Below are 13967 nucleotides of genomic sequence, written 5' to 3' on the forward strand. Positions count from 1 at the left end.
ATCGGTTTATATGGGGGCTATTTATAAATATCGACCAATATGGACCAATTTTTGCATGGTTGTTCGAGACCGAAATGGCCCATTTGCAATACCATCTGACCTACATCAATAGCAACTACTTGTGCCAAGTCTCAACTCGATAGCTTATTTCGTTCGGAAGTTAGCGTGATTTCAAAAAACGCACGGACGGACGTGGCTAGATCGACTCAGAATTTTCCCACTATCCATAATATATAAATCAATATTTTGATGTGTTACAAACGTGATGACAAATTTTTTTTGGCATCTTCGCAAAAGTACATATGTTATCTTGGAAGCCTTGGAAGTCCAGACGTCTCACTGTGTTCCGTTGCTGTTGACTAGGTCACCGTTGGCAGCTCCACAGAAATCTTTTCCGTACGCAGTACAATAGAGTCGCAGCCTCTCTTAAAGCCAGGCAAATGGGAACAGCCCACGTCTCAGCCTACGCCTCAGTGCAAGTTCAAAGGGGTCGTGGAGGACCTGGAGCAGCCTTGGAAGCAGAAATGGTATGAGCCTGAAGGGTCGGTACGAATACCACACACGGGTTATCGTAGAGGTGCGCTTAATGTTCCAGACCAAGCCACCGTGTCACCAGCTCGTCGTATGAGCTCCCAATTGTAAATAATTAACACCACAACGTTTGGTTTAATTATTTTTATTTCTTTAGTATTTTTATTATGTACTGGGGTTCTTGTGTTGGTTTACAACGATTCGACAGACAAATTTTGAATGAAGTCTACAACGATTCGACATGCTTACTTGAATACACAATAACCAAACTACTAGGTCGAATCGTTGTATGGCAATGAGTAGTCGTTGTTGCAACTGCATGTTTTGTCTAAGCCTCTAGCAACACGTCTAGATGGCGCCACCATTCCGCCGGCCTTGCACCAAATGTGCAACTTGCAGTCTGTAACCCAGATACAAATTAATAATCTCATCGTCCTCGAGGTATATGTAAATTCAGTTTAATTCAGTTCTTAAGAGCTAATAGCAATGAAAAAAAATACTAAACTACAGAAATAGAATAATTCATAAACAAATTCGTTAAGTACTTCAGGAACTTCATTGTCAGATAATTGAATACTGCATCGTTTGATAAGCTCAAACCGTTTCTGTTGGTTACAGTCGCTGAACTGCCGATTTCTCCATCTGTCTTCCAGTCGAGGTCTTAGCTTTGGCGGGGTCAATTCGTAAGCCTTCTCCAAACAGCAATGGCCCAAACACTGAGAATTGAATACAACATTTACCTGGAGGTGATATAGCGGCTCCTTTTAAAACCACCGGAATAGCATCAGCGCCCACGATCACCATGTAGGGGCGAGGTGTGCTCCAGTTCGGATCTGCTAAGTGGGCCCTGCCTACAACCGGATGGTGTGTGATCCATGAGTCGTCAATACGAGCTTTTGGTGTTTCACCATACTGCGTGTCTTCGACCGCACACCTGAGATCTACTGGGTCTCGGTCAAATATGCGATGGCGCAATGTTACTTTGGTGTATCCCTTGAGTATACGGCACCCTAAGTCTTCTGCCGCGTCGAGTGAGATGCAAGAATGGGTTACATTAGGATCAACCACAACCCGTACAAGTCTGCTCCAGCCTTCTCCGGTGGGGTAAATTCTGCACATGGCAGTCATTGGGAACCAGCAACTATTGGGCCCAATTGGGTGTAGCAACGAGTTATGACCACGGTTGCATAGCTGACATTTACTACTACCTGGGCAATCACGTCGTTGGTGCGACTGAGCCAAACAACTGGTACACAGGTTGTCACTCAAGGCTCTATCACGACGGCGAGCAGGGTCCAGCACCAAAAACCGGGTACAGTCACGAATCGCATGCCAGCGACCACATATTGGACAAGCGTAACGCTCGTTAAAGAAACACGACGCCATAGCGATACTGCAAAGACAGACAATATACAGAATAAGTGCGTTGTAGTATTTGGGAAAACGGCAGCTCCGGGGTAACAGGACCATCTTATGAATGGGCCTAGTAACAATGCCATTCTTAGTTTTAACGTCAGCCACGCGAACCCTTTCGTCTGGACCGGGAAATACTTTCACAATTCTGCCTAACCTCCACTCGGTCGGACACAATGGTTCATGTCGTAGTACAACAAGGTCCCCGACCTGCACGTCAATCTGGGGAACTTTCCACTTGTTCCTTTTATTAAGCTCCAGCAGGTACTCCTTCTTCCATCTCCGGCAGAACTCACTCTGTGTTGCTTTAACTTTACGCCAGCGATTCAGTAGACTTGTTGGTGAAGAAAAATCCTCGGGTTCCGCTGGTGTCAAAATTGGTTCCCCGATCAAAAAATGTCCTGGAGTTAGCGCAGACAAGTCTTCAGCGTCTGAAGACAACGGACCAATTGGTCGGGAGTTGAGACACGCCTCTATGGCCGTCAGCACAGTCGCAAACTCCTCAAACGTATACTTCAGCTGACCGCTAACCTTTTTAAGATGCATCTTTGCACTCTTCACGCCAGCCTCCCACAGCCCCCCCATGTGAGGAGCTCCGGGGGGTATAAAGTGCCAGGAAAGTTGTTGGTGTCCGTATTTGGTGATACAGTCGTCTTTCAGTTCCTGGATATGCACCCTCAGGTCGGAATTTAGCTTGTTCGCGGCACCCACGAAATTTCGACCGTTATCGGAGTACATTCTGTTCGGACATCCTCTTCGAGACACGAAGCGTACAAACGCTGCCATGAAGGCCGGGGTCGAAAGGTCACTGACGGCTTCCAGGTGAATGGCCTTCGTTGAAAAACAAACGAAAAGACACACATACCCCTTGGTGATCTTGCAATATCTGCCAGTAAAACTTTTTATTTCGAACGGGCCTGCGAAATCCACTCCCGTGTTAGTAAATGGACGGCTGTAGGTAACACGGGTCTCTGGTAGCACGGACATAATCTGACTTTGACATTGGTTGCGGTAGAGGACACATTCCTTACAACTCCTTATATGGTATTTTATTAAATTTTTTGCCTTCAGAATCCAGCATTCTAAACGGATAGTGTTGAGTACCAACCTAGGCCCTCCATGCAATGTTAGTTGGTGCACGAATCGCACGTACAGTTTAGCCAGCCTGCACTTGTCGGGCAGTATAATTGGGTGACGTTCGTTGTATGATAAACTAGTAGTAGCTCCAAGTCGGCCGTTTGCACGAATTATCCCCTTCTGGTCTAAAAAGGGTGTTAGGGAAAGTAGAGGACTGTTGGAGCTCACGCACTGTTTTCGCGAAAGCCTCATATACTCGTCAGGAAAGAAACGTCTTTGAGCCAACAAAAAAAGGCGTGTTCGAACAAATGCCACTTCCGACGCCGTTAATTGGGATGAATTAACGCAAAACTCAGTTTGCTTCAAGCCTACGCGACGAAAGAACCGGAAAACATATGCGAGGACACGAATCGCCCTTGGCAGTGTGGAAAACCTATCCAATACTTCATAATCTTCTTCCGATCTAGCAACAAAACTATGGACACTTTTGGCCTCTTGTGATGTTTCTAAAATAAATGTATTTTGCGGCCAGAAGCACTTTTCACTTCTTAACCAATCGGGCCCGTGCCACCATAGCCTGCTGTTGCTAAGATCTGACGGACACATCCCCCGGGTTGCCAGATCGGCAGGATTACAGTCCGTACTTACATGGGACCATGGGACATTTCCTACTTTCTCGAGTATAAGTGCAATCCTATTGGCCACAAAGGTCTTCCAGACACAAGGTGGTTTCTTGAGCCACGCCAACACAATTGTTGAATCCGACCATAGGTACTTTGTACTATGCCTGGCATTCAGTTGGGAAACCGTACTATCTACTAATTCCGCCAACAATACCGCTCCACATAGCTCTAAGCGAGGCAGCGACAATCTTTTTATGGGGGCCACCTTCGTCTTCGATACCAACAAATTTGAAAACACTTGGTCTCCTATAGACACCCTCACGTATAACGCCGCTGCATACGCAGCTTCTGACGAGTCACAGAACCCATGATACTCGATACTACAGTCAGGAGAATACATCACCCATCTCGGAATCTTAATAACATCGATCTCGTGGTACCTCGACAGGAACACTCGCCACTTATGCAGAGCAACTGGTTTAATTTCATCGTCCCACCTGATTTTATCAAGCCACATCTCTTGCATTATGATTTTGGCTGTAACTATCACCGGGGCGAGCCAACCGGCTGGGTCAAACAACCGAGATATTATCGCCAGAACTTCCCTCTTGGTATATTTTTCTCTCGTAGGCATCCTCTCTGTAACGAAATAAAAGTAGTCCCCACACGCGTTCCATCGTAAACCAAGGGTCTTCGCCGTGCTCTTGTCATCCAAGAAGAGAAATGATGAGTCCAACAAATGGTCTGCCTCCAAATTCTTTAAAAGCCTTACATCATTCGCCGTCCACTTTCTCAATTCAAACCCAGCAGACGCGAGAATACTTTTCAACTCATCTCGGGCAGTCAACCCCTCATCTACCGTATGGGCCCCCACTAACGCATCGTCAACGTAAAGACACTCGCGAAGACATCTGGCTCCAATAGGAAATTTATCCTCTTCGTCATCTGCTAGCTGTAACAATGTCCGAAGTGCCAAATATGGGGCACAGTTGACGCCGAACGTCACTGTCTTCAGCTCAAAATCGCTTATATCTTCCTCCGGCCGTTCGCGGAAGAGTATCCGTTGGAACCGAGTATGATCGGGAGAAACCAGGATCTGCCTATACATTTTTGAAATGTCAGCACCAAACACCACACGAAAGAACCTCCAGTTTAGAACCAAACCGACCAAATCTGACTGTAATGTCGGACCTACGTACAACACATCATTCAAACTCTTACCATTCATTGAACGACTTGACGCATTGAAAACAACACGTAACTTCGTAGTAGTACTATCCGGTTTATAAACGCCATGGTGCGGTAGGTAATAATGGGGATTATCATCTACTCCCCCGCATATCTTGACCATATGACCCATGGCAGAATATTCCTTAATGACCTCGTCATACAACTGCTTCCTTTCTGGGTCACCTATCATGGACTTCTCATTCCTCAGAAATTGCCGCAATGCTGTGCATCTATTGGACTGGAGCTCAGATATTTCTGACTTGAAAGGCAAGTTAACCACGTATCTACCGTCCGGGCGACGCCTGGTGCTACTGCGATATATCTCTTCGCATTTTCTCTCCTCATCGGAAAGAACCCGTTTACGAGAAACCTCTTCTATTTCCCAAAACCGGGCTAACTGCTCTTCAAGGGTGACCTTTGTAAAATGTGTATTCACTGCTACTCGTGGTCGGTCATTCACCCTGGTGGGTCCGGTCACGACCCATCCAAAAATAGTCTCTTGGGCCACGAGGGATTCAAATATACCATGCCTAACACCACCTCGAATGACTAGCGGGTACAAATCGCCTCCTAGAAGCATGTCCACTCTACCACTTCGATGAAAACCTGGATCAGCATATTTTAAATCGGGCAAAGTCATACTCTTCGGGATGCATACAGAGTGAGTCGGAATATTACCCGTCACAGCCTTGACCACTAAGGCTTCTACCGGCAACGGCCGACCGCCTTCTCCTCTAGGACTGATTTGAAACCGAGCTAACTTATCGGATACACTCACTAAGCATCCCCCTAGACCAGCAACTTCAGCCGAAATCGGTACGGTTGGTAACTTCAATAAAGTCTGCATCCTTTCCGTTATAAAACTTTCATCCGAACATGGATCAATCAACGCACGCACAGCATATTTAGAACCCAAGTGGACTATATCCAACCAAGCTGTAGCCAGCATTACATTTCTCGACCCCTGCGTATGATACACTTGTATTGGGCCGAGATCATTGGATGTAGTAGAGGACTGTATAATCTCATTTCGCGGAGAAGTATTTGGACCTGGCTTTGAGCTGACTACCGCCTCCTGACCATGTCCCCTGTTCGGTACTTCCTTATGTAAAAGAGTATGGTGCTTCGCATTACACTTCAGGCACCCGTTCGCCCCAGGACAATTAGTATACATGTGACCCACTCTAAGACAATTAAAACAGTACCTGAAACGTCGTAGTGTGGATATTCTGGCATTTCGATCCATGCTTAAGAACCTATGACATGAGCTCAAAACATGAGAGTCCTTGCATAGCTTGCATTGAGCAACGTCACCTTTCACGTGATGTGTCTTTGATTTCTTAATCCTAGCTGTAGTTTGATGGGCTTTACGTGATATCGATTGGGACCCCACCTGCCACTGTTCATTGGGTGTCAGAATGTCCGAGACACTTTCTAAAGCATGAAATCTGCCTGTCAAAAAATTATCTAGATCGCTCCACTTTGGTAGCTCCGTCTTGTTTTGTATCGACTGCTCCCACAAATGCAGTGTCTCCTTAGACAGCTTCGCCGAGCACAAATAAACAAATATAGGATCCCAAGAACATATATCGATATTGAACAATTTGAGAATCGACATACAATTACTTATCTCCCGTTGAAGCCTTTTAATCTCCTGAAAGGAGTCTTGCTGACACGGCTGCATGTTGAAAAGTAATCTTAATTGACTGTTTACCAAAATACGTTTGTTCTCATATTGTTTTCTGAGATTTGACCACGCGATTTCGAAATTCTCGGCCGTCAAGGCTACGTTTCTATTAATCTCTCTCGCTTCCCCTTCCGTTTTTTGAAAAAGGTAGAACAATTTCTCGACTTCTGTCAGCTTGGGGTTGTTGATAAAAATTGCTGTGAATAGGTCTCGAAACGTTGGCCATGACGCGTAGTCCCCCGTAAAAACTCCTGTATCACAAGGGGGAACGTGTACCGACAACTCCGACCTCTTTACAACGTCCGCTTGAGTCACTGTGTCTTGTATATTCTTCCTTGCCCTTGCAATAATATTGACACACCTTATGTAGGTCTTATACTGTTGTCCATGACTGAGATGGATTTTCTTTTTCTCTTTGGAAGCTGAGGCGTGTTCCTCATAAACAGATTTGTACTTTGCCCACAGCATTTCCAACTCAGTCCTCTCACAATCCAGTGCTTCAGTAGTGTAATCCGAAAAATCCTCTCCTTTTAAACGTGATTCATGCCGTGACAATTCCTCCACAACTTCAATGTAACTCTCTGCAGAGGACATACTAAATTCTGCTACTGTTTTCTTCCACAATTTAAGAAATTATTTTCCCCTTGTCGAAATATCGTTCAACCTCGACTTTACTATGCCCATCGAACTATAAATCTGACAACCGCAAAGACCGGCAGCTATCTGGTTAGAAATACTGACGCTGATTTTATAAACTTTGCGTTCCTTTCCCAATTTATACACCGAGATTCAAATTATACACCGACCAAACAATACGTTCCCAGAATCAAACACATGCCGAAAATAACATCAACTGCCACCCAACTGTTAAAACAACAACCATATATTGTTCAAATGTGGCGCTTGTATATCGTTATGTAACTACAGAGATAACCTCACACCTATCTGCTACACCAGCCTTATGAACAATATCCGAGCCACGTGCACTTCAAGACTACAATAATAATTCACTTGTACGTACCTTAATCCGTGGTTCACTTTACCGGGAGAAGGACCAATGTTATCTTGGAAGCCTTGGAAGTCCAGACGTCTCACTGTGTTCCGTTGCTGTTGACTAGGTCACCGTTGGCAGCTCCACAGAAATCTTTTCCGTACGCAGTACAATAGAGTCGCAGCCTCTCTTAAAGCCAGGCAAATGGGAACAGCCCACGTCTCAGCCTACGCCTCAGTGCAAGTTCAAAGGGGTCGTGGAGGACCTGGAGCAGCCTTGGAAGCAGAAATGGTATGAGCCTGAAGGGTCGGTACGAATACCACACACGGGTTATCGTAGAGGTGCGCTTAATGTTCCAGACCAAGCCACCGTGTCACCAGCTCGTCGTATTAGCTCCCAATTGTAAATAATTAACACCACAACGTTTGGTTTAATTATTTTTATTTCTTTAGTATTTTTATTATGTACTGGGGTTCTTGTGTTGGTTTACAACGATTCGACAGACAAATTTTGAATGAAGTCTACAACGATTCGACATGCTTACTTGAATACACAATAACCAAACTACTAGGTCGAATCGTTGTATGGCAATGAGTAGTCGTTGTTGCAACTGCATGTTTTGTCTAAGCCTCTAGCAACACGTCTAGATGGCGCCACCAACATATATGATTTATCGGTCGATAGACATGTACATATTAGAGGTGTAGGCAAATTTTAGTCATATTTTAAAGTTTTGGAAGGAAAATCTTAACAAAATATTCATATTTTCCTTTGACCATTTTTGACCAAATCGGAAAAACAAGTATATAGGGGACTGCATATCGGGCGAAAGATATACATGGGGGCTTTACTTAAATCTGAACTAGTTTCTTTCAAAACAGTAGCGTTCTATTCTGATCCAAAATAGATATTTGTATCATGTTGATTGGATGATTTTGCAGAACCATAATGCTAAGCAACATGTTAAAAAAACGCCCTACAAACTTAGTTGGAAACACTCAAATGGAAAGTTCTATTCCACCCTTCGTATAGTCCAGATGTTTATTTTTTTCGGATTACCACTTTATACGATCAATGAACATGACCTAACTTATCATCATTTCGTTCTTCTGAGGAATCCAGAACGTGCATCGATTCGCGGATTGTGTCAAAAGAAGAGTCGTTTCGATTGATCAGTCTATTACAATTATTTTCGGAATAGAATAAACTCTCAAACATTTGAAACGTTTTTTATTTAGCACTTTAGCAAACTTGATTTATATTTGGTGATCGAATTAATTTTCGCACGAAGTCGAGATTAAATTTTTATATGCCAAAGATCACACACCCTTTCCAAACGAATAACGAAGAACCAAAAACTACTCCATAGAAGATGGAATGAAAAATTTTCTCGAAATCTCAGTAGGATTAATTTTTTTGTGTCACAGAACTTAGAAAGAGAACTGCACGCTACTCGAGCAGAAATAGTGTCATTGAAATAGAAAGTTGTATTAGCATCTTCTCCCATGTACGCTTTGTTGGAGCTTCTTCCTTAGTTCGCATCATTCAACCATAGCCACGATAACAAGCAAATGAAGGAGCATCAGCATCAGTTTCAACAGAAGCATCAAAGATGGTGGGCTGGGCTGGTCTGTAATGCTTTGCCATAGTAGCCCTAGTAGTACTGGGGTGGTACTGGTATTGGCAGATTTCATGTCTCCGAATGCTGTATTGCATAAATTGTAAAATGCAAATTCGCACAGCAACTGTTACAGCGAACGTATTGACGTTGATGAAGAAAATTTTGCGTTTCTATGCGCCACCACTCTACAGTTTCTTCATTGCAAATTTGTCTATGTACTTGCGTGTGAGTGTGTGCGTTTGTTTCATTAGAGTTTAGGATGCGCATTACTTTTCACTTGATATAAAACACAATAGCATTTTCTAGAAAATAAAAAATATTCCTTGTTTATATTGTCCCCATCGTTGTTGGATTGTTTTCAATTTTTATTTCGTTTTAGAGAACTACTCTCAGTGACTTTCATTTCATAAGGACTATAATAATGAAAATGAATTTTTATGCAAATTAATCATACTTGTAAATTTGAGCTATTTTATTTGCAACCAAATTTTCATAAAATTGCAAATTAGTTTTCTTTTTTCTCTTTGTGTTGAATTACAGAGAACTGAGAAATTCACAAATAAATTGTTTACATACATTCAATATTATTGGATATTTTTGTCAAATATTTAAAATATATGATGCAAAAAATTATACAAACTTTCTGTTGAATATACAATATTGGCATGTATATTTGTAAAATTCCCCGAAAATTAAATGACACTGAAAAAAATAAGAATGATGCAATATCCAAAACTTATATAGTATCCATTATAGATTCATGGGTTTCTGCAGCCCCTTTATGAACTATGTATTGCATTTCAAGCAGATAACAGATACTTCAAAGAAAAACATATTTTCTTAGTTTCAAAACAAAAAAAGAAAAAATGCAAATCCAAAATATTAAAAATAAAATCTTAGCCTTGATTTAATGCGTTTCTATCTTAAATCTAAAGATTCAAAATATCAATTAATTTAAAAACGAGTCCACCAGTCTACCAAATAGTAGATTTTTTACTATCTACGGAGGTATTTCATAGATTTTCTATAGAAATAAAATTTGGACAAAATTTTGGATAGAAATAAAATTTTAAACAGTTTCTGAAATTTTTTCTAAGAATAAAATAATTTGACAAACGAATAAAATTGTACAACATTTTTCTATAGGAATGAAATTTTAACAAATTTTTCTATAAACATACAACTTTGACACAATCTTCTATAAAAAAATTTTTACAAAATTTTGTATAAAAATAAAATTTTGACAAAATCTTCTATAAAAATAAAATTTAACAAAATTTTGTATAAAAATAAAATTTGAACAAACTTTTTATAAAAATAAAATTTTGAATAAATTTTTCTATAAAAATAAAATTTTTAAAAAATTATCTTTAAAAATAAAATTTTTAAAAAATTTTCTTTAAAAATAGAATTTGAAAAAATTTTTTATAAAAATAAAATTTTTAAAAAGTTTTCTTTAAAAATAGAATTTGAAAAATTTTTTATAAAAATTAAATTTTTAATAAATTTTTCTATACAAATAAAATTTTAAGAAAATTTTCTAAAGGTTTTTCCCTAATTTTTCCTTTACGAACATTACATCCAATAAAACAGAAACCTAAACTTGTATTAAAGTCTCACTCGCTGTAATATATTATATAAAATCTCGTAACCCTGTAAATATTGTCTGAACAAATGGTAAATAAAGATGAATATATATATATATATATATATATATATATATATATATATATATATATATATATATATATATATATATATATATATATATATATATATATATATATATATATATATATATATATATATATATAAGAAAATTTTCTATAAAAATAAAATTTGGCAAAATCTTCTATAAAAATAAAATTTAAACAAAATTTTGTAAAAAAATAAAATTTGAACAAATTTTTATAAAAATAAAATTTTAAATAAATTTTTCTATAAAAATAAAATTTTTACAAAATTTTCTATAAAAATAAAATTTTGACAAAATTTTCTATAAAACTAATATTTTGAATAAATTTTTCTATAAAAATAAAATTTGAAGAAAATTGTCTATAAAAATAAAATTTTGACAAAATCTTCTATAAAAATAAAATTTAGACAAAATTTTGTATAAAAATAAAATGTGAACAAATTTTTTATAAAAATAAAATTTTGAATAAATTTTTCTATAAAAATAAAATTTTAAGAAAATTTTCTATAACAATAAAATTTTGACAAAATTTTCTATAAAGTTAATATTTTGAATAAATTTTTCTATAAAAATAAAATTTTAACAAAGTTGTCTATAAACATACAATTTTGACAAAATCTTCTATAAAAAAAAATTTACAAAATTTTCTACTAAAAAAAAATTTACAAAATTTTCTATTAAAATAAAATTTTGACAAAATTTTCTATAAAACTAATATTTTGACTAAATTTTTCTACAAAAATAAAATTTTAGGAAAATTTTCTATAAATATAAAATTTTGACAAAATCTATAAAAATAAAATTTAGACAAAATTTTGTATAAAAATAAAACTTGAAAAAATTTTTTATAAAAATAAAATTTTGACAAAATTTTCTATAAAAGAATTGACGAAAATTTCTGTAAAAATTAAATTCTGACAAAATTTTCTATAAAAGTAAAGTTTTGACAAAATTATCTATAAAATTAAAATTTTGACAAAATTTTCTAAAAAATAAAATATTGAAAAAATTCTCTATAAAAATAAAATGTTGACAAAATTGTGTATAAAAATAAAATTTGAACAAATTTATTATAAAAATAAAATTTTGACAAAATTTTCTATAAAAAAAATTGCAAAATTTTCTGTAAAAATTAAATATTGACAAAATTTTCTATAAAAATAAAATTTTCACAAAACTATCTATAAAATTAAAATCTTGACAAAATTTTCTATCCCAATAAAATTTTTACATAATTTTCTAAAAAAATAAAATATTGACAAAATTGTCTATCACAATAAAGTTTTGACAAAATTTTCTATAAAACAAAAAAAAAAGATTGACAAAATTTTCTATAGCAATAAAAGTTTGACAAAAAGTTCTATAAAAATAAAATTTTGACAAACTTTTCTATAAAAATACAATTTTGACAAAATGTTTGATAAAAATAAAATTTAAATTCACAATCAAGTTTTGCACTGCGTGTTATCCATTTTATTTATCGCAAATTTCATATCAATGACATATTTGAGATCCTGACCGCATTTCCAGCAACAAAAATCCACTGTTTTGACAAATTTTTTTCTAAAAATAAAATTTTGACAAAATTTTCTCTAGGAATGAATTGTTTACAAAATTTTCCATCAAAATTAAATTTTTTATAAAATTTATATTTTGACACAATTTTCTATAGAAATAAAATTTTGACAAAAATTTTCGATAAAAAGAAAATTTTGACAAAATTTTCAATAAAAATAAAACCAATACGTTGAACTTTTGCCTAAGGGACATTTTGGAGAGTAAGGTTGGTATTAAGAAATACAAAAGTTTGTATCACCTTAAGGCGGCATTTCGATCGTAATGTCGGCAATTAGAAAGCCACAAAATTACCACAGGTAGCCAATTTGAACAAATTCTAAAATTTAGTTTTATTGCCGACATTTTTTGCTTCCGAGGAACGGTTTAATCAATTTTTTCATGGTCGATGCAGAGCTTATATTGACATCACATACCAAATTTTAACGTAATCGGATGAAAATTGCAACTCCAAAAGGTACCGGAAATCAAATCTGCGAATCGATCAAATCTGGTGGTGGGTTTTTATGGAGGCTATACCTGTAATGGTTCGAATGAGTCATGCCATTGCTATAGCATCCGATTAACGAAAACTACGTGTGCCAAGTTTCAGGTCTATAGTTTGTTTTATTCTGATGTGATTTCAGTGTACGGACGGACGGACATCTCTAGATCAAATAAAAATTTTACCACAACCCAGAATATATACACTCTATGGGGTTTGAGACCAGTATTTCGATGTGTTTTTTTAAGAATTTAAGTAAGGAACTGTACTAAATATAGTCAATCAATTTTTCGAACTCCTTTATGGACCAATATCCTGATTTGTATCACACCGGTTTTACGTCGCGATGTTCTTGTGTGGAGAGATGAAAATTGGGAAAAAGTGCTAGTAATGAACTATACCCCGACTGAGCAGTCTGTTAAATTTTTTTTTCTGAATAAAACATTTTAATGTGTGTTCCCAATACAATTTCGCTTGTTATATGAAATACTTATAGTGAAATATATTTATTTGGTAAATTTATATAAAAGTTTCCATATTTTTGCCTATTTTATAAAAACAAAATTTTTCAATAATTTTATTTTTTACTTCAAGACTTCATATAATCATGTCTGTTCTGGGTCACACCGCATTGTGCACCACACTATGCACTTTCTACACACCACACACAAAGTTAGTTGTTCTGAGTCACACGTGTGAACACTTTTTTCGGACTTTTAATCGAAAAATGTGACAGCTGATTTTTTCTGCAAGCCATATTATTTGCAGACAGAAATTATAAACAAAACATATTTTGCCGGTATAAACATAAAAAATTAAAAGTAAGTGCGTAACTCAAAGCCATAAAATGCCTGCCGGATTTTTGTTAGCAGTGAATAATTTAAGGACAAGAGCAATTTATCAAGAAAAAGGAGACAATTGCGTGATGCTTCAAATCTGTTTTGATTTGTTTTTTTCTATCCCCCCTCAATGTTACTCATGAACAAACGATCGCCGTGTCGTTCTCGTTTTTGACGGCGGAGAAGTTTTTATTTTGGTT

General features: G+C 36.9%; 2 protein-coding genes across 2 annotated transcripts; both read right to left on the minus strand.

The window, feature by feature from the left end:
* Positions 1 to 966: 966 nt before the first annotated feature.
* LOC142238085 (uncharacterized) lies at positions 967 to 7957 on the minus strand. Its single transcript, XM_075309631.1, has 2 exons — positions 7583 to 7957; positions 967 to 1924 (listed from the first exon to the last, which is right to left on the minus strand). Exon 2 carries the CDS (start codon positions 1915 to 1917, stop codon positions 1144 to 1146), a length of 774 nt encoding a protein of 257 aa, XP_075165746.1. The 5' UTR covers positions 1918 to 1924; positions 7583 to 7957; the 3' UTR covers positions 967 to 1143.
* Positions 2003 to 7155, minus strand: LOC142222851 (uncharacterized). The gene is made up of 3 exons (XM_075292933.1): positions 3670 to 7155; positions 2059 to 2775; positions 2003 to 2014 (listed from the first exon to the last, which is right to left on the minus strand). Exons 1-3 carry the CDS (start codon positions 7153 to 7155, stop codon positions 2003 to 2005), a joined length of 4215 nt encoding a protein of 1404 aa, XP_075149048.1.
* Positions 7958 to 13967: the final 6010 nt, after the last annotated feature.

This window comes from Haematobia irritans, chromosome 1 (genome assembly GCF_050003625.1).
Source record: "Haematobia irritans isolate KBUSLIRL chromosome 1, ASM5000362v1, whole genome shotgun sequence".
NCBI lineage: Eukaryota > Metazoa > Arthropoda > Insecta > Diptera > Muscidae > Haematobia > Haematobia irritans.